The following is a 27,184-nucleotide window of genomic DNA, read 5'->3' as shown; positions in this document are numbered from 1 at the left end:
TGAAAAGAAATAACAAAATTTAATTATCTTTTTTAATATATGTATAAAAATCAAAGTAATTAAATGCTTTAATGACAAAATATTTGTCAAGATATCATCTCATCATCAACTTTATCGTCAAAATTAAACAGTGTCAAGAGAAAGATTAAATTATTTTAATTTTCAAAACTTAAAAATTAAATTGACCGAATTTTAAATATAAAAACTAAATTAATGAAAAGATATAAATACAAAAATTATTCAAATATTTTGATCAAATTATTATCCAAATTTATAATTAAAATAATTTTACTATCTGAATGTACTTAAAACTCGATTATAAATATCTTAATTTCACTTAAACTCGTCGACTAAAGCAGCCTGTGGATTGGAAATAATTATTGACATCCTAATCGGTGTACACTAAACACTATTATTATTAACCCAAAATACCAAAACAGATCAACCAAATAAAAAAGTGAAGAAAAGGTCTCTTTAGTCTCGTCCCTTCTACTCTCTGCTGCGGTCGCTTCTACTGGTACCTCACCTTCGATTTTCTCCTTTTGCTTGTTCTTTTCTTTGATCGGCCGAATCTACTATCGATTTCGTTTGCCCACTCTTCGATTCTCGCTTGTATCAATGTGAGCAACTAGGGTTTTCGATATTCAACCCACTCTTTCCTTTCTATTTTTCCTTTCCATTGCATTGCCTTCACTTTAATTTCTAGGGTTTCAACCCTTTTCAATAATCTCATATTTTTTGTCACCACTAATTTATTTATTGTTTTCACTCTTTATATTTAGTTCATGTCTTCAATAATTTAGGATTATCGGATATTGTTTGATAGTGTTTCAGTATGTTTGCCTATATCGGTTATTAACATTGCGCTTGCTGTTGTTTGTTTGAATTTGATCTGCTTTCAATTCGTCTTTTTCAGGGATATATATTGATTATTTTCTTTTAAATGCTATTTTTTTTGTATTTTGTTAATTTTTCCCGAAGCTCTTGAGCTGCAGCTATTGTTTGCTGATATTTGCTGTCTTGTTATGTAGATTTCAACGTAAAAAGTGTAAATTGACATTGACATTGACATTGAGATTGTTGGAGCTATACATTGCAGAGATGGCAAATTTACAAATGACCGGTATTCTAGAAAAGGTATTGTCATCTATGCTCATGTGAACAATTTTTTTTTTTTTTGTATTTTCCTCTGTGCTTGCATCAGCTCTTACATTTTGCTCTAGTTTATAGAATAATGTAGAGAGAGAGAGAGAGAGAGAGAGAGAGAGAGAGAGAGAGACTCATCTGATATCAATTGATGACTTATATATTGTGCTTGCAGATGACTGGGAAAGATAAAGATTACAGATATATGGCTACATCTGATTTGTTAAATGAGCTAAACAAGGAGGGCTTTAAGGCTGATTCTGACCTTGAAATAAAGTTGTCAAATATTATCCTCCAGCAACTCGATGATGTAGCTGGTGATGTTTCTGGCTTGGCTGTCAAATGGTAATTATTGGTTCTCTGTCCTCATAGCGTTTGTGTTAATGTGTTTGTGTATTTTAGGCACATCAGATTTTGGCTGCCATCATGCTAGACCAGTTTATATTCAACAAGACTCTGCTTTCTTACATTGGTGTATTAAAAGTTTTGTTGTTTTAATTATACTATAATTACTGTTAATTATGCTATAATTACTGTTAATTATGTTTTCATATTAAGAATCGGCAATCGAATGTATTAAGAGGTATTAAGTTTTATTGAATGATCTACTCTCTAGCTTTTTCGAAGTTGTTGAACATTTTGATTTTGGTTTGAGATGGGGGAAACTGGTTTGCAGATTGTCCAATTCTCTTCTGAAATTACAGTCAACCTCTTCTGTGTCCTTTATGTGAATCACATGGATGTTGCCGTGACAACCTTATTGAACTGACTCATATCATGTTTTTCTCCTGTTTTTTGTACTGCTTGTTGCTTGGTTTTACTGTTGATTTTAACTTTGTGTTGCAGTCTTGCTCCATTGGTGAAGAAGGTTGGTGAACCAAGAGTTGTGGAGATGACCAATAAACTCTGTGATAATTTGCTTAATGGCAAAGATCAACACCGTGACATTGCAAGCATAGCTTTGAAGACAATCATTGCTGAAATCACTACTCCATCTCTCGCACAATCCATTTTAATTTCTCTATCACCTCAATTGATAAGAGGAATAACTGGCCCGGTAAGTTTCTAAAGGCAGCTTGTCCTTGTGATTGAAAACTTCAGAAGATTCATTGTGTAAGTTTTTTCTTTTGAAAATTACTGTTTTAGTTTCTAATTTAGCTAAAGCTGCTAATTTCTGATGCAAAAGTTTAATTCCACAAAGATTTATGGCCAATAATATTTTTCTTATAAATTTCTGGTATCATGTTAAGCATATGTAGGACCATGGCATTGGATAAATTTTAAGACTAATATTACTTCCTCTGATATGTTGTATTTTTGCAGTTAAAGAATATAAACTTATATTTTTTCATCTTGTTCTGAATCTTTTGTACTGCTCCATGGTAATTTATTTGTTAATATATTTTTGCAGGGGACTAGCACAGAAATTAAATGTGAATGTCTTGACATTTTATGTGATGTCCTTCACAAATTTGGAAATCTAATGGCAGCTGACCATGAGATGCTTTTAAATGCACTGTTATCACAATTGAGTTCCAATCAAGCTAGCGTTAGAAAGAAGACAGTTTCATGTATTGGTAAGAGGAATTAAATCATATCCAGTCTGTTTTATTTGGTGATTGTTTTGATTTTCCTTTTGCATCTGGATTGATTTGCTTTTCTATAAACTTGATTTTGGTATGCTTAAACTAATACTGGCATTGTGGAACCTTTTGTGGAGCAACAGCTCAACTTGAGCTCTCTCTTCTTTTAAAAGTTTTGGTCAATATTGGCAAACCTAGATGTCTTCTTTTTCCTGTTATTTATTAGATGTATGCCAAAAAGGAACAATGAGGAGAGAGGTTTTACTTGTTTGATGTGTTGTGATGTTAATGACAGTTGGCTAAACATTCTTTTGTTTTCAGCATCTCTTTCTTCCAGCTTGTCAGATGAATTGTTAGCAAAGACAACCATTGAAGTTGTACGGAACTTAGGAAGTAAGGGAACAAAATCTGAATTGATACGCACAAATATTCAAATGATTGGTGCTCTGAGGTGATTACCTCTTTCTACTCATACTACTTATGAATGAAGTTGCCAAATTTACTGTACTTTTTTCTTTGGATTTTTGTTGCTTAAACTTTTAACCCTGAGGTTAATTTTATTGATATTTTTGTTACTTAAAACTGTCTAATAATGAGGTTCAAGTGCTTGGTTCAAGTAGGCGTCCCATTATACATCAATATATTAGAAAATTTGTTGTTATGGTTGATTGTTTTGGTCCTAGTGGTACCAGAGCTGATAAGTTGAAGGTAGTGGTTCTTTTGTGATGGCTCAAACATTACAAATATATTAACCTGTTGCTAGTTCAATTTCAAATGCTGGATACTTGGTTTATCATCTAACTGGAGTCGGATGATTTATCATGTGTTGAAGTCATGAAGATGCTCAAAAAAATTTAATTTTTTGAATGTTGTATTATTAGCAAATGGTTTTTAAAGCAACGTGTGACTTGTTATTTTTTATTTCTTTATGGGTTCTTGTGAGTGTTAAATCTTTGGAGGTTACAATTCCAGTGTTGTGTTGTTTATATGCATGTTGCTAACAAAATTTATGTTGTTATTGTATTCTAGCCGTGCTGTTGGGTATCGTTTTGGACCCCATCTTGAAGACACTGTGCCAGTGCTTATTAATTACTGCACAACTGCATCAGAAAATGATGAGGAGCTTCGGGAGTATAGCTTGCAGGTGCTGAGAATTGCTTTGTCTCTTAGAGATTGTCATAGGGTGCATTAGAATGTAGTGTGCATTAGGACTTGAGATTGTCAGTTTCCTTGTGGGGTGGTTAACTTTATATGTTATAATTTATATGCTCATAACTGTCTGTGTTTGATTTCAGGCACTGGAAAGTTTTTTGCTTAGGTGCCCCAGGGATATTTCCTCCTATTGTGATGAAATTCTTCACCTTGCTTTGGAGTATTTAAGTTATGATCCAAACTTTACTGATAACATGGAGGAAGATACCGATGATGAGAATCATGAGGAGGAGGAAGATGAGTATGTTTTTTCATTTATGTATCTAAGATGATTTAAATTCTATTGGTGCATGGAAGACTAGTTGTTTATAACCGGCTCTTCATTGTTTTATAGTGAGAGTGCAAATGAATACACTGATGATGAAGATGTAAGCTGGAAAGTTCGACGAGCAGCTGCTAAATGTTTAGCGGCATTAATTGTTTCTCGCCCTGAGATGCTATGTAAACTGTATGAGGAGGTATATATTTGCCTTGCTATCAGGAATTTCTTAGTATAATTGCTACACAACTTGTTAAAGATGCAATTCTCTCTTTGTGCAGGCTTGCCCTAAGTTGATAGATAGATTTAAAGAAAGGGAAGAAAATGTCAAGGTACAGTTGAATCATTGGTTTATAGATATTTCTTTCTTCACATCAGTTTGGTCACTAAAGAATGATACCGTTGTAGATGGATGTTTTCAATACGTTCATTGAGCTACTACGCCAAACTGGAAATGTGACTAAAGGGCAGACTGACATGAATGAACTCAGGCAAGTTTCTCATATCATTCAAGTGGCAAAGATGGATTTTTTTATTATTGATACATGTTAATGTTATGTAGATATTTATTTGCTATTAAGTATTTAATTTAAAAAATTTTAAATAATGCCTGAAGTTGAATTCAAAGTGGAGAAATATTATTAGATATGCAAAATTATTCTATAGGGTTGAAATGAAAAATAGTTTGGCTTAAGGCACCTGAAACTTGGAATGATTTGAAACCTGCTTGAACATGAGATGATCTTGACCTGAGATGACTGGAGCCTTGAGTGACCTTGACACGAGATGTGCCGAACCCAAATGATTCATACTTTAGAAGAACTCAAATAGTAAGGTTTATCTAGGTTATTCCTCTGTTTTATTTGCTTTAAAATCTTCCGATTTATCTATGAACTCTTGTTCGGAACTCTTGAGCAACCTTAATGAAATAAAGTGCTTGAATGCAGTTGTGTCTTATAATCTGGTATGGAATTATAATTTTGTGATTGTCTTCAGAATCATATAATTGAGTACTGGACAACTCTAGGCAATTAGCATCCTCTCTTTGCCCTAATTAGTGCTCTGATGAAGGACTTTTTCCTCTGCTGCAGTGATGCAGAACTTTATTCGATCACCTTGAAATCCTCATCATCTGCAGTAGTTATTGATCTTGCTGTTATTTTTTTTGCTAATGATCTTGTATCACCACTTTTTTATTCTTCAATATCTTCATTATTATTAAATATAGGGTTTGAGTTCACTGTTTCAATTAAGTTTAATCATTTGAGGGCCTTTCTTGGCCATACTATTAAACTATAACAATGAAATTCGATTTCCAATACCTTGCTTGGGACCTTTTCCTTTTCGCCCTGGGTCTCTCTTATGTGATTTTATTCACATATAACTGCTATTGTTGTGCAGTCCAAGATGGTTATTGAAGCAGGAGGTGCCAAAAATTGTTAAATCCATAAATCGGCAGTTGCGTGAGAAATCTATCAAGACAAAGGTTAGAATTGCTTACAAGATTTATAGTTTACAGCATATCATTTGTTATTTTGCATAACATATCATTGGATCTACAGGTTGGTGCATTTTCTGTTTTGAAAGAACTTGTGGTTGTCTTGCCAGACTGCCTTGCTGATCACATTGGAACCCTCATTCCTGGAATAGAGAAGGCACTAAATGTTAGTGACTTTCACACTTTTGGTGTGTGCAAGCATTTTTTTTTTTGTGTGGTTATTTTTAGCTTTTTCATCTTTCCAAATATTTTCATTTGTAAAATTTCCAGGATAAATCTTCTACTTCAAATTTGAAGATTGAAGCACTTATATTTACAAGATTGGTGTTGGCATCACATTCTCCTTCTGTTTTTCACCCTTACATTAAGGTAAAAATAGTATTTTTGTGTTTATGTGGATGCTCAAACCTAGTGCTATTGTGATTCTGAATGATAAAAGTTCATTTATCCGTTTTGTGTGCTAAAGGCTCATGTGCTTCATGCTTTTGAATATAGCAGATTAATGTGAAAAAAAATGCTGTTGTTTCACCTCTCTGACTGGGGTATTTGGTTTCCTGTAAAGTGAAAACTAGGGAAAAAGAAAAAACAAAAGCCAAACAAGAAAGATCTGTACTGGTAACATGATCTTGTCATTGAAATGAACTTATTGTACTACAGGCTGTTTGTATATTATCGTAAGTTTTTGATGCTTAAACATGGGTTTTGTTGGTTATCCTTTTCAATTTTTTAACAATGATGTGAAGGCTACTCTGAATATAAATTGTTTGATGCTTCTTTGTTGCTTCTTTTATCAGCCAGGGTTCTTAGTCATGGATTGGCCATTTGTGCCTAAAAAAAACGTTGTTAACTGCATTAATCCATAAACAATGTGATCTCTGCTTAGAACCGTTATAAAATGTGTTTTTGCCACTGCAATTTCAGTCCCTTCATCTGTTCTTGGTAAGTAATGCGATGCTGTTTTATCATTTATTTTAAAAATTTTTAGTTTCTTGATCACCTTCACAAGATGTATAAAATATTTTTGAGGCAATAGTTGTTTCCCTTTTTGTTTTAATCTTTTTTTTCCTTTTTCCCTTTTTTTTTCGTGGTCAAAATTAGTTTATTCTGTGATAATCTTAGTAAATATGTCATGCAGGATCTTTCCAGTCCTGTTTTATCCGCTGTTGGTGAGCGTTATTACAAAGTTACAGCTGAGGCATTAAGAGTATGTGGGGAACTTGTCCGTGTTGTGCGTCCAAATCTTGAGGTGGGACATCTCTCTTGCAATTTGAGATTGGGTTAAGCAATTTTTTTATTGCTGGAATGATGTTTGGATCTGAATCTGATTTAAACGTTTTGTTTATCCAATATTTAAGTAATTTCAGGTTGCTTGACTTAATGACTACAGTAATGATGATAAACTGCAGGTCTTGGATTTTGATTTTAAACCTTATGTTCATCCAATCTATAATGCAATAATGTCCCGCTTGACTAACCAAGATCAAGATCAGGTAAGGAGAGGTTTTCTTCTCTGTTTGTTTTTGATAATTTTGTTTCCCCCCTTCTTGTTATGTTTCTTCTGAGATTAGTTGAATTGGATGATTTGTGCTGTGTATACTTCATACATTTTTCTCCTGTTTTCCCTCTTTTTCAGGAGGTTAAGGAGTGTGCTATTTCTTGCATGGGGCTTGTCATTTCAACTTTTGGTGATAACCTTGGAGCAGAATTACCTGCATGCCTTCCTGTACTTGTTGATCGAATGGGAAATGAGATAACCCGACTTACTGCTGTGAAGGTTAGTTGCATTAGGTGCTTTTGGTGGTATCACTTGTTTTAGTCCAATCATCAAAATTTTAAAGTAATTACTAAATTTAATGCGGTGTTAGTAAAGATAAGTGTTATTCTCTTAATTAACAATATATTGGTGATGAAATACTAGTTCTCTTGTGGTTGCTCTTGTTTAAGGTCAATAATTTTTGGCTCTAAACTGGGGTGTTTGCATAGGCTTGAGCATAGTCAATTTGTTGGAACTCCCAATACTCAATTGGATGTTCTGGGTCAGATTTTATCTTTTCCCTATGTTGTTCAAACTTTGACAAATAGAAGACTATTTTTCTTACAAATGCATGGGCCACTAGCTTGGTTGCATTGATGATGAATCTCATGATCTAGGCATTTCTTAGTCTATGATAAAATTTCTTTAACTGCAGTTTTTTCTAATCAATGATTTGTTGGGTGGAACACAGTCAGTTTACTTGATTATAGGTTTTATGATTCTATGTGGAAATTTCAGAGTTGCTGTTTATTTATTTTGATTGGATCTGTTTATACTTTGTTGGAAGTGAGTATGTATGTTGGTTTTGATTTGCTCATACAAGTTAGTGTGTCGCCTCTTAATCTGTCTCATTTTGGATTCAGGCATTTGCTGTTATTGCTGCCTCTCAACTTTGGGTAGATCTATCATGTGTTCTGGAGCATGTAATTGCGGAGTTGACTGGATTCCTGCGGAAGGTATGGAAGTTTGCTTCTTGTTAAATTAGTGAACATTTTTATGGTGATACATAATTTATGTGCTTGATCTAAATTTTAATTGACAACAGGCTAATCGGGCTTTAAGGCAGGCAACACTAGGGACACTAAATTCATTAATTGTGGCCTATGGAGATAAAATCGGTCCGTCTGCATATGAAGTTATTATTGTGGAACTTTCTACTCTGATTAGGTTCTATTCCTACTTCACCTGTTACTTTGGTTTGCTTTTTTAGAAGTTGGGCATGGCTATTATCTACTTGATTGCTTTCTAAACTCCATTTCTTTATGTCAGTGACTCTGACTTGCATATGACGGCTCTTGCTCTTGAACTCTGCTGCACCCTAATGGCTGACAAAAGATCCTGTCGAAATGTTGGTTCTGCTGTTAGAAACAGGGTTCTTCCTCAGGCACTAACTTTGATCAAGAGCTCATTGCTACAGGGCCAAGCTCTATTGGTATCTGCTTTTCATTTTACTGAGATTATGTCTGCTTTAGGATTATTTTGCGTGTCTATGAACCTTCTTTGTTGGAAATTACAGGCATTGCAAAATTTTTTCGCTGCCTTGGTGTATTCAGCAAATACTAGTTTTGATGCATTACTGGAATCTCTTCTTTCAAGTGCAAAACCGTCTCCTCAATCTGGTGGAGTTGCAAAACAAGCATTGTATTCAATAGCTCAATGTGTGGCTGTTCTCTGCCTCGCTGCAGGTGATCAGAAATGCTCATCTACAGTTAAAATGCTTACTGACATCCTTAAAGATGACAGCACTACCAATTCGGTAATTTTCCTCAGTTAAAACATTTCATTGAGTCTCTTTGATGTTTCTATTGCATTATGGTATGCTTGCAAGAAAGTTGACAATAAGCTAGTCAATAAGCATTGTTTGTATATTACTGATTTGTTTGGGGATGTTATTCCTTTACTGTTGAATTTGGATTCTAGTAATTTACATGTGATGTGGTCCCTCTGTTGTTGAGTTTAGGTTTCTAGTAATTGCCATATCAGTTTTATTTCTTGTTATTCCAAGGATTTTTTAGACCTGTATTTATGAGGGGTGTCTATGCTCCTGGTATACTGGTTGATTAAAAACAGGATTTAGCCAAAGATATCATACTCATTAGAGGTAGCAAAAGCTGACTTGGCTCGACCAACCTGCACAACCTAACCAAAACCCAACTTGCATTTACTAAAAATGTGACTTAAACTTGATTCATATTTACTTATGGAGTAATATGGCAAAGGTCTGCTCAAACTTGAAGTCATGCCTAGACCCAACCTAGATCAACCTCTGAAAGTCAACAGCCTGAACCCAAGCTGATACAACTTGAACTCAAAGTCACCTAGATAAAGCCAAAGCCCAAAATAACCTGAACCTGAATGTCTAACCTGAAACTGACCCAACCAGAGTTGCACCCCTATAATCTATATTGACAAATGAAGTTGTCTTATAGTAACATGGATTTGTTTCCCCTGACATCTTTATTCTTTGAAATGATTTATAACCTATCCTAAACTTTTATGTATTATAACTTTTTCTGTTTGCTGCATTTAATTTAGCAGGACTGAAAAAATCTTTGTTACTTTGTTATTGTTATTGTTTAGATATCTTCTTAAAATATTGCATTTCAATATAAGGAAGAAAGAGAAAGAATGAATATTAGGTTAAACTGGAGGCTGAGCAATGAATTGAAACTGATGTTTCTGAATGCTAGCTCATTGTAAAGAAAACTAGGTTTCGAAATGGAATGTGTTGCGCAGAAAAAAAGAAACTAGAAGAAAGAGAAAAAAGTTAGTTTAGTTTTTTCCTTTTGCAAGGTTAGAATTATAAGCTTCTTTCAATATGGATCTAATTAGCTTAATCCAGCTTCTTGCCTCTGGATGGCATCATTCTGTTGTCGCTGCATTTCCCTTCTAAATCATAATCCAACCCCTTGTCAAAGCATGCACCTAACAGTTAATGAAATTAGCATCCCATGTCTTTAATGGCCACTGAAACAGGCCCTAATTGTAATTTAATTTTTTTCTTTGATTATTGGGATCTATAACATAATCAAGCAGTATTGTTTTTCAACATTTTGAAAATCTCTTTATCATGATGTTCTTGGCTTTGGAGCTGTTCAATTAAGTGTGTTCTCTCCATTTTGAATTGCCTTTCATCTTAAGGTTTAAAATGGTTTCAAATATTTTAATGTACATGAGTCTTGGTGATGCAAATTTGCATAGTTTATACTTTCATGCATACTTTTATGAGTTGTTTGAAGTTTTTGCTTCTTGTCTCTTTTTGGAAGTACATGATTACTCAACACATGTTCACATACTTTTGTCTCTGTGCCTATTATAACAGGCTAAGCAGCACCTTGCGTTGCTCTGTTTGGGGGAGATCGGGAGGAGGAAAGATTTGAGCTCACATGCCCATATTGAGACTATAATTATTGAGTCCTTCCAATCTCCTTTTGAAGAGATAAAGTCTGCTGCTTCTTATGCTCTTGGCAATATAGCTGTTGGCAATCTGTCCAAGTATTTACCTTTCATCTTGGACCAGATTGATAATCAGCAGAAGAAACAGTATCTGTTGCTTCATTCTCTCAAGGAGGTATGTTTCCTTGAAGTGGTGCTCAAACCTAACTGGACATTTTGTCTGATGCAGCTTCTTTATTTTTAATTTATATCATCATGCAGGTTATAGTAAGGCAATCTGTAGATAAAGCTGAGTTTCAGGATTCAAGTGTTGAGAAAATTCTCAAACTACTCTTTAACCACTGTGAAAGTGAGGAAGAGGGGGTGCGTAATGTAGTGGCAGAGTGCCTTGGTAAAATTGCACTTATCGAACCAGTAAAACTCATTCCTGCACTTAAGGTATCTCCACAGCAGAAATCCAATGGTGCTTTGTACTTCTGCTGAGCTTTTGACATTTGGATGGAACTTAATAGGGCATCTTTGTTGTCTTCATTTCGAATTCCTTACAGGTAAGAACAACCAGTCCAGCTGCATTTACTAGGGCAACAGTTGTCATTGCTGTAAAATATTCTATTGTGGAGCGGCCAGAGAAGATAGATGAGATTATATACCCTGAGATTGCTTCATTCCTTATGCTTATCAAGGATCAGGACCGAGTAAGTGGCCTTTCACTGCTGATGACACCCAAAGAAAAAAAGATGCAGTTATGTTGTTGTTTATGGGTTTCTAAGCCTTATTCTTGTTTACATGATATCATTGGTGCAGCATGTTAGGCGTGCAGCTGTGTTGGCTTTAAGTACTTTTGCTCACAATAAACCTAACTTAATCAAGGGACTTCTTCCGGAATTATTGCCGCTTCTCTATGATCAAACAATTGTTAAGGTAACTAAAAGATTTGCTTTATGCGGTGTGCGGTGATGAGTCACTGTTAATTATGTTGCTTTTATGGTAATTTAGCATAGTCCACTTTGTGGGCAACATGGTTGTCCACATATTGGCACTATAGGTGAGCTTTCTGAGCAGTCATTATTCTTATTATTGTAGACAGTAATAACATATTTTTTTAACCTTTAATTTCCTATACACTTTATGTGAATATCATTGAGGACTTACCTACGTTGGACTGTAGTTGAAACAAATATATGGTTCTGCTTGCATGCAAAGCATGATTTTCTCAATGTACTAGCAGTTTTTTTATTTTATTATTTCTTCAGTGGGTGTCTGGTGATGGTAACTTTCTAATTTCTTGTGAATCTTTTGGTTTGCTTTTGTGAATCCTATCAAAAGCTGTTTTTGCATTCATTTTGTTAACTCTCAGGCATCTGTTTCCCCAGTTTTCTACCATGATATTTCTGTTCTGATGTAGCTTATGGTGACATATGGTTTCATTTGTTAATTTTTTTTGTTTGGATATTTGGTTTAGATGTTTGTTCTTTTATACTTGTCCTAACTTGTCCTCCCTGTTTCTCTGTTGTCACTAGTAGGTATGTGGCATTTTTTTAATTTCATTTTAATTTCTGGCATGGTGCAGCAAGAATTGATAAGAACTGTTGACCTTGGTCCTTTCAAGCACATTGTGGATGATGGGCTTGAGCTGAGAAAAGCAGCTTTTGAATGTGTGGACACATTGCTGGACAGTTGCCTTGATCAAGTGAACCCCTCATCTTTCATTGTTCCATACCTCAAATCTGGACTTGATGGTGAGTATGGTCCCCCATTATATTGTGGTTACAAACATTCTTGTATTCAGTCATTATATTGTATTATGTATAATAATTAGATGACTTGATTTATTATACCCATTAGAGTGTTTTTTCTTAAAAAAAAAAAAATTGGGGATATTGTGTTATTCTGGCTTGTGCTTGAGACCAAAATATAGTGTTAAAAGTAAATGAAATTATTATATATCTTAAAATATTCTCTCAGCTAAAAATTGTTTGTCCTTTGTCATTGTGCACAAAGTTTCAGGCAACACTATCAAGGTTATTGGACTGGGGGTCATATAATACATGTATGCTTTAATTATTGCATTGCAATTGTTTTGATTGGTCATTTAGATCAAAATAAAGTGTGTATAAATCAAATGCAATAGTAAAGGCCTGTCAATTTTAGGAAGTTGCAAATAATTTGGGACAACCTAGAAAGAGGTGGATGATTGGGCAGATCGAGTATATTTAAAAGCAAGGAACTCTTATTTTAATATGTAGCCCCTAGGGAGAAATCTCTTATGGTCAATTTGAGGAATTTTATCTTCAAGGCTTATGAATTGTGTGTGGCGTTGATTTTCTCATGATATAACTGATTTGGATTTTGGCATTTCCAGATCATTACGATGTTAAGATGCCTTGCCATCTCATCCTTTCGAAGCTCGCAGATAAATGTCCATCTGCTGTATTAGCAGGTATGTGATGAAGTTGAATATGCTTTACTGAGATTTAGATGGTTGTTTAATTTGCTTTGTCTACTGTCTGAATTTGATATTCAGTGCTGGACTCACTTGTGGATCCTCTTCAAAAGACGATTAATTTCAAGCCAAAGCAAGATGCAGTCAAACAGGAAGTAGATCGTAATGAAGATATGATCCGCAGTGCTCTGCGTGCAATTGCATCCTTGAATCGAATAAGGTTTCGTGTTTCTACACTTATACGCAAGTGCTGTTTTTCTCTTCTTCTCTGACTTGTATTTGGCAATTGAGTTTTGATTTTTGAACTCTAGTCTTTTTAACATTCATATGCATATATATAATGGCTGTACCTGGCAGGGGGAGAGTTTCTTTTTAATATGTCCCAATTATGCTGGTTTATATGATCAGCTAAAAGCATAACCAGGCAGAATGACGATTATTGGGAGATATTAATTCCGTGGTTATATGCAACCCTTTTGTTTGTAATATGGATAAATATCTTCTGGAGCTGAATGATATTTTTGTTATTTTGCAGCGGGGGAGATTGCAGCTTGAAGTTCAAGAACCTGATGAGTGAAATTTCAAAATCCCCAACACTATGGGACAAGTACTACTCCATCAGGAACGAGTGAGAGATGTGTAGAGTAGGTTTGGATTATCGGGAATTATTGTTGTTGTGATAGCTGGAAGCGTGCAGGAATGGAGGAGCTCAAATGGTAATGAGGGCTAAAATTGCAAGCGGTAAGGCATGAAAATGGAAAGGGGTTGAAAATTTTTAAATTTTGATTGGAGAAAAAACTCAATACTGAAGAAGATACTTATTGGATGTGGGTTTTCATTCATGTATAGGTCAAAGTGCATTGTCGGACTATCATGCTCTCACTTTTTTTAAATTTATTATTAATTGAAATGAAAGAGATACATGCACCCATTTAAAATTTTCACAAATATTATTAAACATGCATACATGGATTTTGTTACTATACTTAGTTTTATAAAATGAGAATAGGATGTTTTAGGTAATTTCGTGGTGGTGGATTATATTATTATGGATTTTGATAGAAATGATAAACACACATATATGTGGAAAATACGATTATATACAAATTTTTATTTATTTATTTATTTTAAATATTTCGTGTATGATGCAAGTGAGAACACTATTGGAATCACCTCAGCTTGATCTAAACCAATCTAGCCAACTAGATCTACACTATTAGGCTACAATTGTATTCACAGGATCCCCTAAAACTTGGGCCTCTGCTACCTCCCTCACTCACAAACATCTTCAAGCTTGGTCATCCATATGTGAAGGACTTACATTTTATAAACTTTTGTAACTTTATTAACTTATTAAAAGTTAAATTTAATCAACTTGCATCCTTAGATCATGTAAAGATTTAAAATTAAGCACTACATCATCAAGTCATGGCACATTTACCTTGCTTTCTTTCTAAAGCTCATCAATTGGAGCCAAATTGCGGTATCCTCCTTCAATTCATCTTCTATTTTTCCAACCAATTCTCTTCCATAACTAAAATATCCAAGTTCAAGTACAAATATTTATGTTACAGTGTAAAAAATTAAAAGGAGGACGGAAGGCGTGGCTGGTAACTGATGTCCACGTCGAGAACGACGTGTAAGCTCGTAAAGGTAGGTCCCATGCCATACGTACGAACCCACTCCATCCCTGTGGGGTTGAAACAATTGAAGTGGCAAAGCACATAAAAGCTGTTCAGCTAGTCCGATCTGTGGGGCTCTTTAGATAACATAAACGCGGCAACATTTATAACCGCGAAAAAAATCAAAGCTGAACTGTCTTCCACAGCACGTGAAATCTCACACACCTTTCTCATTAACTCCGAAATAATGAGGCAACTACTATTGCCTACCAACTCCGTCGTTGGCTTCACGCAGCGTATGTACTACCCCCAAAGATTAATAAAATTTTGAAGACATCTAATTTGTACCATATGCTCCTTAAATCTTCAAAAGGGTTATTTAGCTATGATATTGTCTTCTTTAAATCACTTTCAACCCATAAAATAAAAGATAAGTGCTTTAAAAATTTAGAGAACAATATAAACACTTTCCTAATGGCCAAAATTTCCATCACACACTCCCACTAACTTACAGAAGCCAATGATGATATCTCTTTTAAAATTATGTAAACTTTCTCCAATACCCGCATTCCCATTGATAAGCCATCAATACTAAATTTTAATCACCCACCATTGGAGCCTCCCACATCAAAGGATCCCTAGCCGGCTTAGGCTTTGTTTGTGGCAATGATCACTTAATAAAATTATCATTTGACCGAACAAAAAAAAAATGGTATTAGAGATGTGATGTTTATGAAATCTTTAACAAATACTTTGGAATTGAAATAGTTGAAGAAGCAAAACTTTGGAATTCACGTGAAAGCAGTTCAACAGTAAGTGTTCAGTCATGTCTATTTGCTTTTCTTTAAATTCCATTCAGCAACATGTTTTTACTCAAACATTATTTACTCTCCAGACTAATTCCCTTGCAATCTTTCTCCTCCTCCTTCTCCTGGTACTATGTTGACTTCCTCTCCCTCATCATCTTCGTCTTCTTCTCGATGGAAATATGATGTTTTCTTGAGCTTTAGAGGTAAAGATACTCGCAAGGGTTTCACAGATCATCTTTATACTTGTTTACAAGATCATGGAATCATCACTTTTAGAGATGACGAAAAGCTTGAACAAGGGGAATCCGTCGCACAAAAGCTCCTTGAAGCAATTAGAGAATCATGGTGTTCAGTCATTGTTTTTTCAGAAACGTATGCTTCTTCAAGTTGGTGCCTAAAGGAGCTTGTCGAGATTCTTAAACAGAAAGATGAAAGGGGACATAAGGTTTTTCCTGTTTTCTATCATATCGATCCATCTGATTTACGGAAACAGACAGAAAACGTTAAAGAAGCCTTTGCTAAACATGAAGATAGATATAATCAAGACAAGACGCAAAGCTGGCGAGATGCTTTATCTAAAGCAGCTGATATCAGTGGATGGCATTTAAAGGATAGGTACTTCATGCTTTCAGTAAGATTGTTTATCCTTTTATATATACATATATATATATATATATATATATATATATATAGTGTAATTTAATACTTATATGTTACATGTAATATGTTTATATGTTTATTTAAATAGATTTAAAAAAATTAATTTCTTATTATTGTTTTTATATTGTCAATAAAGAGATATCTAGTATAATATAAACTAAATAGTAATTTTTGTTTTCTCATCCACGATGTTAATTTGATATTTTGACTTTGTAGTTCTGAGTCACAATTCATTAGAGGAATCGTTAAAGAGATATCGAAAAAGTTAGTTTCAATACGTTCAAGAGTTCCTAATAACTTGATTGGAATTCGTTCACGTTTGGATGAGCTGTATGACAAAATAAAATTTGGGAAAGATGGTGTCCGCATTGTAGGAATTTGCGGAATGGGTGGCATAGGTAAAACAACTCTTGCAAGTGTTGTTTATACCCAGATGTCCGGTTATTTTGAAGGTAAATGCTTTCTTGCTGGTGTTCGAGAAGTTGCAATGAAATTCGGACTTGTTTCTTTACAAGAAAAGCTTCTTTCTAAGATATTTCCTGGAGAAAATTTTCAGTTTACTAGTGTTTATGACGGAATTGAAATTATAAGACGTAGGCTACGTCATAAAAAGGTTCTTGTTGTTATTGATGATGCGGATAACATGCAGCATTTCAAATGCTTGGCTGAAGAGCGTGATTGGTTCGGTTTAGGGAGCAGAATCATCATAACATCTAGAGATGAGCAACTGTTGCGAGCCTACGGGGTGCATGATGTGTATAACCCTACAACATTGGATGACTTTGAAGCCCTACGGCTTTTAAGTTTGAAAGCTTTCAAAAGTGATACACCAAAAGATGATTTCATGTCGCCTTCCCAAAGTGTTGTGAAATATGCTGGTGGCCTTCCATTAGCTCTTGAAGTTTTGGGCTCTTTTCTTTGTGGTAGAGATGCAGATCAATGGAGACATGCCATAGATAGACTTAAAAGTGAACCTGAGGAAGAAATTCACAGTCGTCTTACAATAAGCTTTGATGGATTAAAGGAAAAAGAGAAGAATATATTTCTAGATATCGCACATTTCTTCGAAGGGTGGGACAGATTTATTGTAACAAAAATATTGGATGGCTGTGGGTATCGTGCAGGTATTGGACTACCTGTTCTGATTGAGAGATCTCTCATAACACTTGAAGACAACAAAATTTGGATGCATGATTTGCTACAAGAGATGGGAAGAAATATTGTTAGGCAAAAGTCTCCCAATGAGCCTGGCAAACGATGTAGATTGTCAGAGGAAAGTGATGTACATCAAGTGCTAACACAAAATTCGGTTAGTATTTCATAAAGAGTATACTTATTTTACTCTCTACCTATCTTGGCAATTTATCCATCTTCTTTGTGTAAAGCCTTGTGATAGTCTTGATGTTTAGGGTACAGAAGCGATTGAAGGCATGGTCATCAACAGCACTATATGGTACAAATATATATCTCCTTTTATCTTTATCTTTGTTAATTATAAAAACTTAAATTCCAAAAATATAAATAGTAAACAACATATTTTTTTTTTATAATTTATTAAATTAGCTATTTTACTCTTAATGAATATAATTCTCATGCATTACATTACTTCTTATAAAATATAGTATACTACATATAAAATTAAATAAACATTTCAAATGTATTATTTAATCCTATTTTAATTTATTTTATTAAGTATAATAGCTTTATGTTACACATTTTCAACTTTCATTTATTTCTTTTCTAAAATTGTATATAAAAGTAATGGTACGAAATAAAATGTTTTTATAACAATTTTAATAAACATATAAGCATATTACATTTTTACCATGTAAAAATAAAATAATTAGTTTTCTTTATAAGAAAATAAAAGAATTGAAATCGATTTTAACATTTACATTATAACTATAAATATTAATTAAACGTTTTATCAATTAGTTTCATGAAATTAATAATTGATTGATATTCCTTTTATTTAAATATCCATATACAATTTTATTAACTATATAAAAATTAATTTTTTAATATATTTTTAATCATATTTTTTACTTTATTTAATTAAGGTTATGTATTGTATATCCCACACTTTTAAGTTATTTTAATTTAATAAGAATGTTTTTTTTCCTTTTTTCTTTCTTTCCTCTGAATTATCCTTAGCTGTCAAAAGGTAGCCTATTAAGCCTACCCAGGGCTTCATAAATGGCAGCCAATTTAAGTAGTATGGAATGGATATGCCAAACATGTTTTATTTATTTAAAGAAATTATGTTAATTTTCATTTTATACAAAAGTACTGAGTTACAATATTTATGGAGATTGTAAAGATACATAGGTAACTAAAGAAATATTCATATATCAATTAAACCAATTTCTAAAATAAAAATTTGGAATCACTTGACCTAAAAGTGTATATTAACTTATTGGTTGTTGATTTTGAGATATATTGTTAGTACAATAATTAATGCTACCAAAATACAAAAAGGAAAAACCATAACAATCAAGTTGGTATAGAAAAGAATTTTGATTGAATGTGGACAAGAAATAAGAATGCGAAAGACATATATTGACTGCATTAGAAAATAATAAATTTGAAGACTTCAATATTTTTTCTGCAAGATGAAATCAAGTTCATGAGCTTACACGCCAGCTTTGTAGTTTGTTGGATTGCTCTAATATGTTGTGAAGCTCATTTGTGTTTTTGCCCTTGCTTTTCATTTATTAGGGAACAAAAGGAGACTTTCACCTTGAATGCTGATGCCTTCTCGAAGATGAAAAAACTAAGATTGCTCATGGTTCATGATCTCCTTAAATCTTGTGATCTCACATATCTTTCTAATGAGTTACGGCTTTTGGAGTGGTCTGGATGGCCTTTAAAATCATTGCCTTGGGACTTCCAACCAGACAACCTTGTTACACTTCTCTTACCTGATAGCTGCATTCAACAACTATGGAACGGAGATAGAGTAAGAATTACTTTATTTGATGTTGGCTTTTTAGTTTATCTTCATCTAAATTACCTATAATTTGAATTTTATCGTTACAAAATAACTTTTTTTTTCTTTTTATTCTTTCTTTGACAGCTTTTAAATAAATTGAAATTCCTTGACCTCCAAGGCTCCCGAAAGCTGATCAGGACACCAGACTTCACAAGGATCAAAAATTTGGAAAGTCTGAATTTGGAAGGCTGTACCAACTTAGTACAGGTCCATCCATCCATCGCATTTTTACCCAAGCTTAAACTTTTGAATTTAAGAAACTGTGTAAGTCTTAGGAGTCTCTCAATCAGTAATGATATGGAGTCTCTTGAAACATTGATTCTTGCAGGCTGCAAGAATCTTAAAAGGTTTTCAGAGATCATCGGAAAAAGGGAACATTTGCTGGAGCTCCATTTAGATGGCACAAGTGTGGAAGAACTTCCTCCTTCAGCTGGAAATCTCAGCAGCCTAAAAGTTCTTAATCTCTCGGGCTGCTCTGTACTTGAAAATTCACCACCATCCTTCCTACAGAGGATATATAAAAAGGGATGCGAAGTACTACTATCAAGTTTGAATCCCATGCTTTTAAAAAAAGGTTCGAATTTCATGGCTCTGACGTTACCTTGTTTATCAAGCTTGAGTTCTTTAAGAGAGTTGAATATAAGCGGCATGAATCTTTGTGAAGGGGATCTTCCTGGTGATATATGTTGCTTATCCTCATTAGAAGAACTGATTCTTAATCATAACAATTTCGTCAGCCTACCTGCGAATCTTAGTCAACTTACCAAGCTTTATTGTCTCCAATTGATGGGTTGTAGTAAGCTTGAAACATTGCCTCAGCTTCCATCAAGTGTACAAGGCCTAATGCTAGATGGTTGCACTTCATTGCAAAGAGTTCCAAATCTGACAAATCCACATAATCCATCATGGGTGACATGGTTTTATGGTGTTAATTGCTTCAAATTGGCTGCGAATAATAATGCACTAAGAATGCTAAAAGGATATCTTAAGGTATATTTCTCCAACTCTCTTACTCTCACTTTAAAAAATCTATAGTAGTAAATAAATGGATTAATTACATATTTATTATCCGAACTATAGTAAAATTGTCGATTTCATGCTTAAAATTTAAAAATTAACAATTAGATACTCAATTAAAAATGTTAGTTAAATTAGTGATGTGACAAAAAAATAACTAATAAAAAATGTTAATGTGACACATCATCTTTTGTTTTTATTTCTCGTTTTTTCTTATATTTTTATTTTTAATATTAAAATAAAAATTTTAAAAATCTAGAAAACGACAAATTAAGAAAAAAACAAAAAAGGAAAAAAAATCAGAGAGAGAAAAGAAGGGGATTGATGAGGGAGATAGGGAAGAAAAGGGGAGGGAGGAAATAAAGGGAAGGCGTCAATGTAGCTTGCGCTGGTTGGATTGGCACTAATTTGCCCCCTCCCTTTCTCTCTTTCCCCCCAATTTTTTATTTTTGATTTCAAGAATAATTTGTTTTATATATTTTTAAAATTTTTTATTTTAAATTTCAAAGATAACATTTTTAAGAAAATTATAATTTTTTAATATATTGAATTTTCCAAAAAAATTATTTTTAATTTTAAAAGTGAAGTTTTTTAGCAAAAAACATATTTTTATTTTCTTTTCTAATTTTTTATTTTCAATTTTTGAAATAACTATTTTTACAAAAAATATGAAAAAGTAAAATGATGTTATTTTTTAGACATTTGATGCATTCTTACTCCTTGCTTTGCTCACGTCATCCATTTGACTAACAGTATCAATCAAACTGTCAAAATCCACTAATTGAACTAAAGTTTGAGCATCTAATTAAGAATTTCAAACTTCAAGCATTGAAAGTTTTCAACATAATTCTATTGCAAAATGTGTATTTAATCCTAAACTAATTACCCAATGACGGGATTTTGTTTTGCAGACATTTGCGAATGCAGGAACACGTGTTGACATCGTTATACCTGGAAGTGAAATTTTTGAATGGTTTAATCACCAGAGTGAGAAATGTTCAATAATGATACCCATTTTACAGAATGATGTTCAGTGGATGGGATTTGCCTTGTGCTGTGTTGTCGTGCCCGCCTCCAATAATGTTGATTGGACGGAAGAAGACATTACATGTCGTGTTACAATCCATTTTGAAGATCTTACATTTAAGTCATGTACTCATTGGATAGGTTTTAATACCCAGACCTCCAAGGACCACCTCTGCCTATGGTATTTGCCTGTTGAAAAATTGCTTCATGACCAATTTGGGAATTTGCAGAGCAGAGATTGGATACAGAGTTGTATTGGAATCGAGTTTTTATTCGATATCGATGGCATGGGTAACAAGGTGAACAAGTGTGGGGCTCGATTAGTGTATCCAAGTGATTTGGAGGACTTGGACCCAATAGTGGAGCAGCCTAGCAAGAAAAGAAAAAGATACAATAAAGATACGATTGATGGATCAACAGGTAATCACTAGTCCTTATAATTCCTTGTTCCCACAACTTTTATACATGACTAAAATTGGACTTTAACTAATTCTATTTTATCTCAAAAAGTAAGATCCAGGATCATCTCTTATAAGTTTAATTTGCATTTATATCCTTTCTTATTTATTTTCTTGGTTGAAAAGGTCATAAAAGCAGGACTGAGGTGAAATCCTTTGCGGATATCATTTTTTTTTGAAAGATTGTAGTTTCATTGCAAAGAAGGGTGGAATAATCCCCTTCAAAAAACATCAGTAAAGAACCAGTGATTTGTGGGCTATACCTGGGCACAAAAAGCAGGTATATTCCCCAAATCTTTCTCATATCTACCTAGAAAAATCTGACACTATACACTTCCCATGACTGATCTTTGCCATTAGCAAAGATCTTCTCATCTTTGCCATTAGCATTTTAGCCAATGTTGTGCACGCTTTAATAGCCTTGCGTGAATGTAGTATTAATTAAAACTGTGTAAGTCTTAGGAGTTTCTCAATCAATAATGAAATGGAGTCTCTTGAAACATTGATTCTTTCAGGCTGCAAGAATCTTAAAAGGATTTCAGAGATTACCGGGAAAATGAAACATTTGCGGGACCTCCATTTAGATGGCACAAGCATGGAAGAACTTCCTTCTTCAGTTGGAAATCTCAGCAGCCTAAAAGTTCTTAATCTCTCGGGCTGCTCTGTACTTGAAAATTCACCACCATCCTTCCTACAAAGGATATATAAGAAGGGATGCGAAGTACTACTATCAAGTTTGAATCCCATGCTTTTAAAAAAAGGTTCGAATTTCATGGCTCTGACGTTACCTTGTTTATCAAGCTTGAGTTCTTTAAGAGAGTTGAATATAAGCGGCATGAATCTTTGTGAAGGGGATCTTCCTAGTGATATATGTTGCTTATCCTCATTAGAAGAACTGATTCTTAGTCATAACAATTTCGTCAGCCTACCTGCGAATCTTAGTCAACTTACCAAGCTTTATTGTCTCCAATTGATGGGTTGTAGTAAGCTTGAAACATTGCCTCAGCTTCCATCAAGTGTACAAGGCCTAATGTTAGATGGTTGCACTTCATTGCAAAGAGTTCCAAATCCGACAAATCCACATAATCCATCGTGGGTGACATGGTTTTATGGTGTTAATTGCTTCAAATTCGCTGCGAACAATAATGCACTAAGAATGCTAAAGGGATATCTTAAGGTATATTTCTCCAACTCTCTTACTCTCACTTTCAAGAATCTATAGTAGTAAATTAATGGATTAATTACATATTTGTTATCCGAACTACAGTAAAATTGTCAATTTCATACTCAAAATTTAAAAATTAACAATTAAATACTCAATTAAAAATGTTAGTTAAATTAATGATGTGACAAAAAAATAACTAATAAAAAATATTAATGTGACACATCATCTTTTGTTTTTATTTTTTGTCTTTTTTTTTATATTTTTATTTTTAATATTAAAATAAAATTTTAAAAATCTGGAAAATGACAAATTAAGATAAAAACAAAAAAGGAAAAAACTCAGAGAGAGAGAGAAAAGTGGGGGATTGATGAGGGAGATAGGGAAAAAGAGGGGAGGGACGAAATAGAGGGAAGGCGTCAATGTAGCTCTCGCTGGCTGGATTGACACTAATTTGCCCCCTCTTTTTCTCTCTTTCCCCCCAAATTTTTTATTTTTGATTTCAAGAATAATTTGTTTTATATATTTTTAAAATTTTTTATTTTAAATTTCAAAGATAAAATTTTTAAGAAAATTAGAATTTTTTAATATATTAAATTTTCAAAAAAAAATATTTTTAATTTCAAAAGTGAAGTTTTTTAGCACAAAACATATTTTTCTTTTTTTTTTCTTAATTTTTTATTTTTAATTTTTGAAATAACTATTTTTTACAAAAACTATGAAAAAGTAAAATGATGTTATTTTTTAAACATGTGATGCATTCTTACTCCTTGCTTTGCTCACGTCATCTATTTGACTAACAGTATCAATCAAACTGTCGAAACCCACTAATTGAATAAAAGTTTGAGCATCTAACTAAGAATTTCAAACTTCAAGCATTGAAAGTTTTCAACATAATTCTATTGCAAAGTGTGTATTTAATCCTCAACTAATTACCCAATAACGGAGTTTTGTTTTGCAGACATATGCGAATGCAAGAATACGTTTAGACATTGTTATACCTGGAAGCGAAATTTTTGAATGGTTTAGTCACCAGAGTGAGAAATGTTCAATAATGATACCCATTTTACAGAATGATATTCAGTGGATAGGAGTTGCCTTGTGTTGTGTTCTTGTGCCTGCCTCTAATAATGTTGATTGGACGGAGGAAGAAATTCCATGTATTACTAGAATCCATTTTGAAGATCTTACAGTTGAGTCACGTACTGATACTATAGCTTTTAATACCCAGACCTCCAAGGACCACCTCTGGCTATGGTATTTGCCTGTTGAATATTTGCTTCATGACCAATTTGGGAATTTACAGAGCAGAGATTGGATACAGAGTTGTATGGGAATTGAGTTTTTATTCGATACCTCTGGCATTGGTAACAAGGTGAACAAGTGTGGGGCTCGATTAGTGTATCCAAGTGATTTGGAGGACTTGGACCCAATAGTGGAACAGCCTAGCAAGAAAAGAAAAAGATACAATAAAGATACGATTGATGGATCAACAGGTAATCACTAGTCTTTATAATTCCTTGTCCCCACAACTTTTATACATGACTAAAATTGGACTTTAACTAATTCTATTTTATCTCGAAAAGTAAGATCCAGGATCATTTCTTATAAGTTTAATTTGCATTTATATCCTTTCTTCTTTATTTCTAGGTTGAAAAGGTCATAAAAGCAGGACTGAGGTGAAATCCTTTGCGGATATCGTTTTGATCCTCTCATCTCTGCCATTAGCATTTTAGCCAATGTTGTGCACGCTTTAATAGCCTTGCGTGAATGTAGTATTAATTAAACCTAAGTTGTGTTGTAATGTGCATTTGAATATTTCATTTTTTGGTAAGTGTTTGTGTTCTTTATTTAAAAAGTTGGATTCAAATCCTATGGTGCCCTCTTATGGTTTACAAAGTTTAAAATTGTGTATGCTAAGTGAATAAAAATAGCATTTCAATTGTGTTGTTACTCTTCAATATCCAATTCTTGCCATTTTCAGTTTTGCTGTCTATATTTGAGATAAGTGACACATTTTATTTGAAATTGATAGCTTGAAGAAATTTATTGGAGACATTGTTTTTGTTTACTCATTCTGTGAAGCTATTGCTCTTGTAATGTTTTTTTAATTACAGTCATAATGTTTCAAACTGAAATATTTTATATGTGATGATAGAATGTAGTGGTGTTGGAGTGACTCGTGTGTGTGTGTGTGTGTATATATATATATATATATATATTTATATGCTTTAATATGATCTGTTACGACCCAAAACTTCCCTCGAGCCCGTGACAACCGCAACGGTGCCCCGATGGGCATTCATCTCCCGAAATGCCAACCGGAACCCCGCAAGGCTTAATATCAGTTTCTCGTTTTCCCCGGTGAGTAAATATTGCCAAATATTATGTTTTAAAGGATATTGAACTATTTCTAACTTAAAACTGATAAAATAAATGTTTTTGTCTCATAGGGGCATTTTGGTCATTTTTCACTGAAAATTTCAAAACCAGTTAAAAATGTAGTAAACAAGTACCAATCACATAATTCATAATTAAAAATAAGTTTAGGCATCTAAAACCTTTATTTAAAATGAAATTATAATTATTTGAATATAATAAGAAGATAAAACAAAATATAAAATAAAATATTTTATTTTCTTATAAACAGTAATTTTAAAGTTATACGTAATACTTTTTAAAACGTAAAAACAAAATAAATTCATCATATTGTAGCACAATAAACTATTAAATTTACAATATCAAGTGGGCCCACAATAAAAAGAATTAAAAAAACTGTGAACCTACTGTGTGGAAGACGTTAATCCAATAGAAGCCCTCGATGGAATCAGTTATCTACAGCTTACTCTGAGCTTGAAATGAGTGGAAACGAGGGTGGTGAGATTATAAAATCTCAATGAGTAAACAAACACCATTTAAATCAGCTAAAGCCGAGTAAAAGGAGACAATTAAAATATCCCATCACAATACGTATTTTACAAATTTGAAAATTCATCCCAACCCATGCAAACGGTTGTATTTCATTTAATTTCTCATTAAGGCTTATGACTTTCATAAACATTTGGCTCATGCCATCAAATAGTACTCGATGACACCTTGATCAGAGGTGTATACTCGAGCCCGCCAAGGCTGTTAAAAATTTCATATACACGTAAAACATATTTATAGTTTGAGAAAACACAACCGTTCCTTGGCGTTGGCTGAGTTCCCCTTCACGTGGTGGTTTGGCGTGAAGTGAACTCAAATATCACCTCAGGAGCTACCCTAAGCGCCTTTACAACGGAGGTGAGCACATATAAACGGGGTTTCCATGCCTTTCTCATAGACTGGTTCACGGAACTCACCTACTGCAGTAAGCTAATAATTATCCCACCATACAATAAAATTCGATAACATGATATGGTTATTATTGCAATTCACAGCCTTTCAAGGCTAAATATATATTTCATATATTTCAACACAAATATCAATTCAGCCATTCATGCAAATACTGTCATAAGCCATTCGATTCCAATCATAAATTTAATTCATAACAAGTGGTCTCCAATTACTCCATTTTTCAAAATCATCATTCAATTTTAAAATAATTTATAAAATCTTTTCATGTAGATACATTTTGTTTGTAAAACTCAAGATTTACCATTTAAACTCATTTTCATAAAATTTCACCAAAATTGATCAAAAACATACTTTAGATAATGAAAATGATGGTAAGGTTACTCACCTCACAATAGCAGGATTTCTACGTCGCTATTGCTTCGTATACTCGTATAATTATACCTAATTGCCCGTCACCTACTTCGTTCAACACGCTTTCCTAGCAACCATTTAAATTCAATACATTTAGTGAATCAATTCTACTTTTCTCTCTCTCATTGTATCATAAATCCACTCACCTAATTCACATCTTAATATATTTTTACTATAATTAATTGCATCATTCGTTCACGTAATTCTTTAGAGTATTAACACCGGTAACTTATTTACGGTATTAAGTGCCTATTTCAACCTTCTAAGCAACTTAAATTTACTTCATATCACCAATTAACCAATGCATAATTAAATAAAATAATTTAGCCTCCATACAATCCAATTTCAAAATAAATCATGATGAAGAGTAAAGAAATTTTACCCAATTAAGCTAGGTTGGCCCAAATCTCCACCTTCCATTTTTTTTTGAATTTTTCTTCATTTGGTGTTTTTGGACTCTTGTTTATGGACTTCTCCCATTTCTTTTTAATTGGACCATGTCCATTTTTCGTTTATTGGACCATGTCTATTTTTCTTGCTTGTTGGGCCATGCCCATTTTCCTTGTTATTTTCTTTTCCTTTCTTTTCTTTTCTTTCTTTCTTTCTTTCTTTCTCTC

General features: G+C 33.4%; 2 protein-coding genes across 2 annotated transcripts; both read left to right on the top strand.

Moving 5' to 3' along the window:
• Positions 445-14,009, top strand: LOC18595225 (cullin-associated NEDD8-dissociated protein 1). Its single transcript, XM_007023079.2, has 29 exons — positions 445-620; positions 1,032-1,137; positions 1,322-1,491; positions 1,993-2,203; positions 2,558-2,723; positions 3,051-3,180; positions 3,759-3,873; positions 4,025-4,182; positions 4,276-4,399; positions 4,482-4,532; positions 4,609-4,691; positions 5,602-5,686; positions 5,763-5,864; positions 5,969-6,067; positions 6,834-6,944; positions 7,105-7,188; positions 7,332-7,472; positions 8,096-8,188; positions 8,278-8,399; positions 8,502-8,664; positions 8,749-8,988; positions 10,555-10,803; positions 10,890-11,066; positions 11,177-11,323; positions 11,433-11,549; positions 12,199-12,367; positions 12,991-13,068; positions 13,153-13,291; positions 13,607-14,009. The coding sequence occupies exons 2-29, from the start codon at positions 1,102-1,104 to the stop codon at positions 13,701-13,703; spliced, it is 3,657 nt and encodes a 1,218-aa protein (XP_007023141.1). The 5' UTR covers positions 445-620; positions 1,032-1,101; the 3' UTR covers positions 13,704-14,009.
• Positions 15,193-24,800, top strand: LOC18595224 (TMV resistance protein N). Its single transcript, XM_007023078.2, has 10 exons — positions 15,193-15,505; positions 15,589-16,117; positions 16,379-17,471; positions 17,572-17,615; positions 18,881-19,121; positions 19,239-20,144; positions 21,083-21,617; positions 22,171-22,832; positions 23,779-24,313; positions 24,468-24,800. The coding sequence occupies exons 2-10, from the start codon at positions 15,633-15,635 to the stop codon at positions 24,470-24,472; spliced, it is 4,506 nt and encodes a 1,501-aa protein (XP_007023140.2). The 5' UTR covers positions 15,193-15,505; positions 15,589-15,632; the 3' UTR covers positions 24,473-24,800.

The sequence above is a fragment of the Theobroma cacao genome, chromosome 6, assembly GCF_000208745.1.
Source record: "Theobroma cacao cultivar B97-61/B2 chromosome 6, Criollo_cocoa_genome_V2, whole genome shotgun sequence".
NCBI classification, from domain to species: Eukaryota; Viridiplantae; Streptophyta; class Magnoliopsida; order Malvales; family Malvaceae; genus Theobroma; species Theobroma cacao.
Note: the sequence above shows the minus strand (reverse complement) of the source record. Positions and strands in the feature narration are given on the sequence as shown.

Bases quoted from the DNA above. Each gene is read 5' to 3' on its own strand.
- LOC18595225 (XM_007023079.2), top strand. From the start codon at position 1,102: ATGGCAAATTTACAAATGACCGGTATTCTAGAAAAG. The intron at 2,204-2,557 runs GTAAGTTTCTAA...ATATTTTTGCAG, and splicing joins TAAGAGGAATAACTGGCCCG to GGGACTAGCACAGAAATTAA. The intron at 8,189-8,277 runs GTATGGAAGTTT...AATTGACAACAG, and splicing joins TGACTGGATTCCTGCGGAAG to GCTAATCGGGCTTTAAGGCA.
- LOC18595224 (XM_007023078.2), top strand. From the start codon at position 15,633: ATGTTGACTTCCTCTCCCTCATCATCTTCGTCTTCTTCTCGATGGAAA. The intron at 19,122-19,238 runs GTAAGAATTACT...TTTCTTTGACAG, and splicing joins AACTATGGAACGGAGATAGA to CTTTTAAATAAATTGAAATT. The intron at 20,145-21,082 runs GTATATTTCTCC...TTTGTTTTGCAG, and splicing joins TGCTAAAAGGATATCTTAAG to ACATTTGCGAATGCAGGAAC.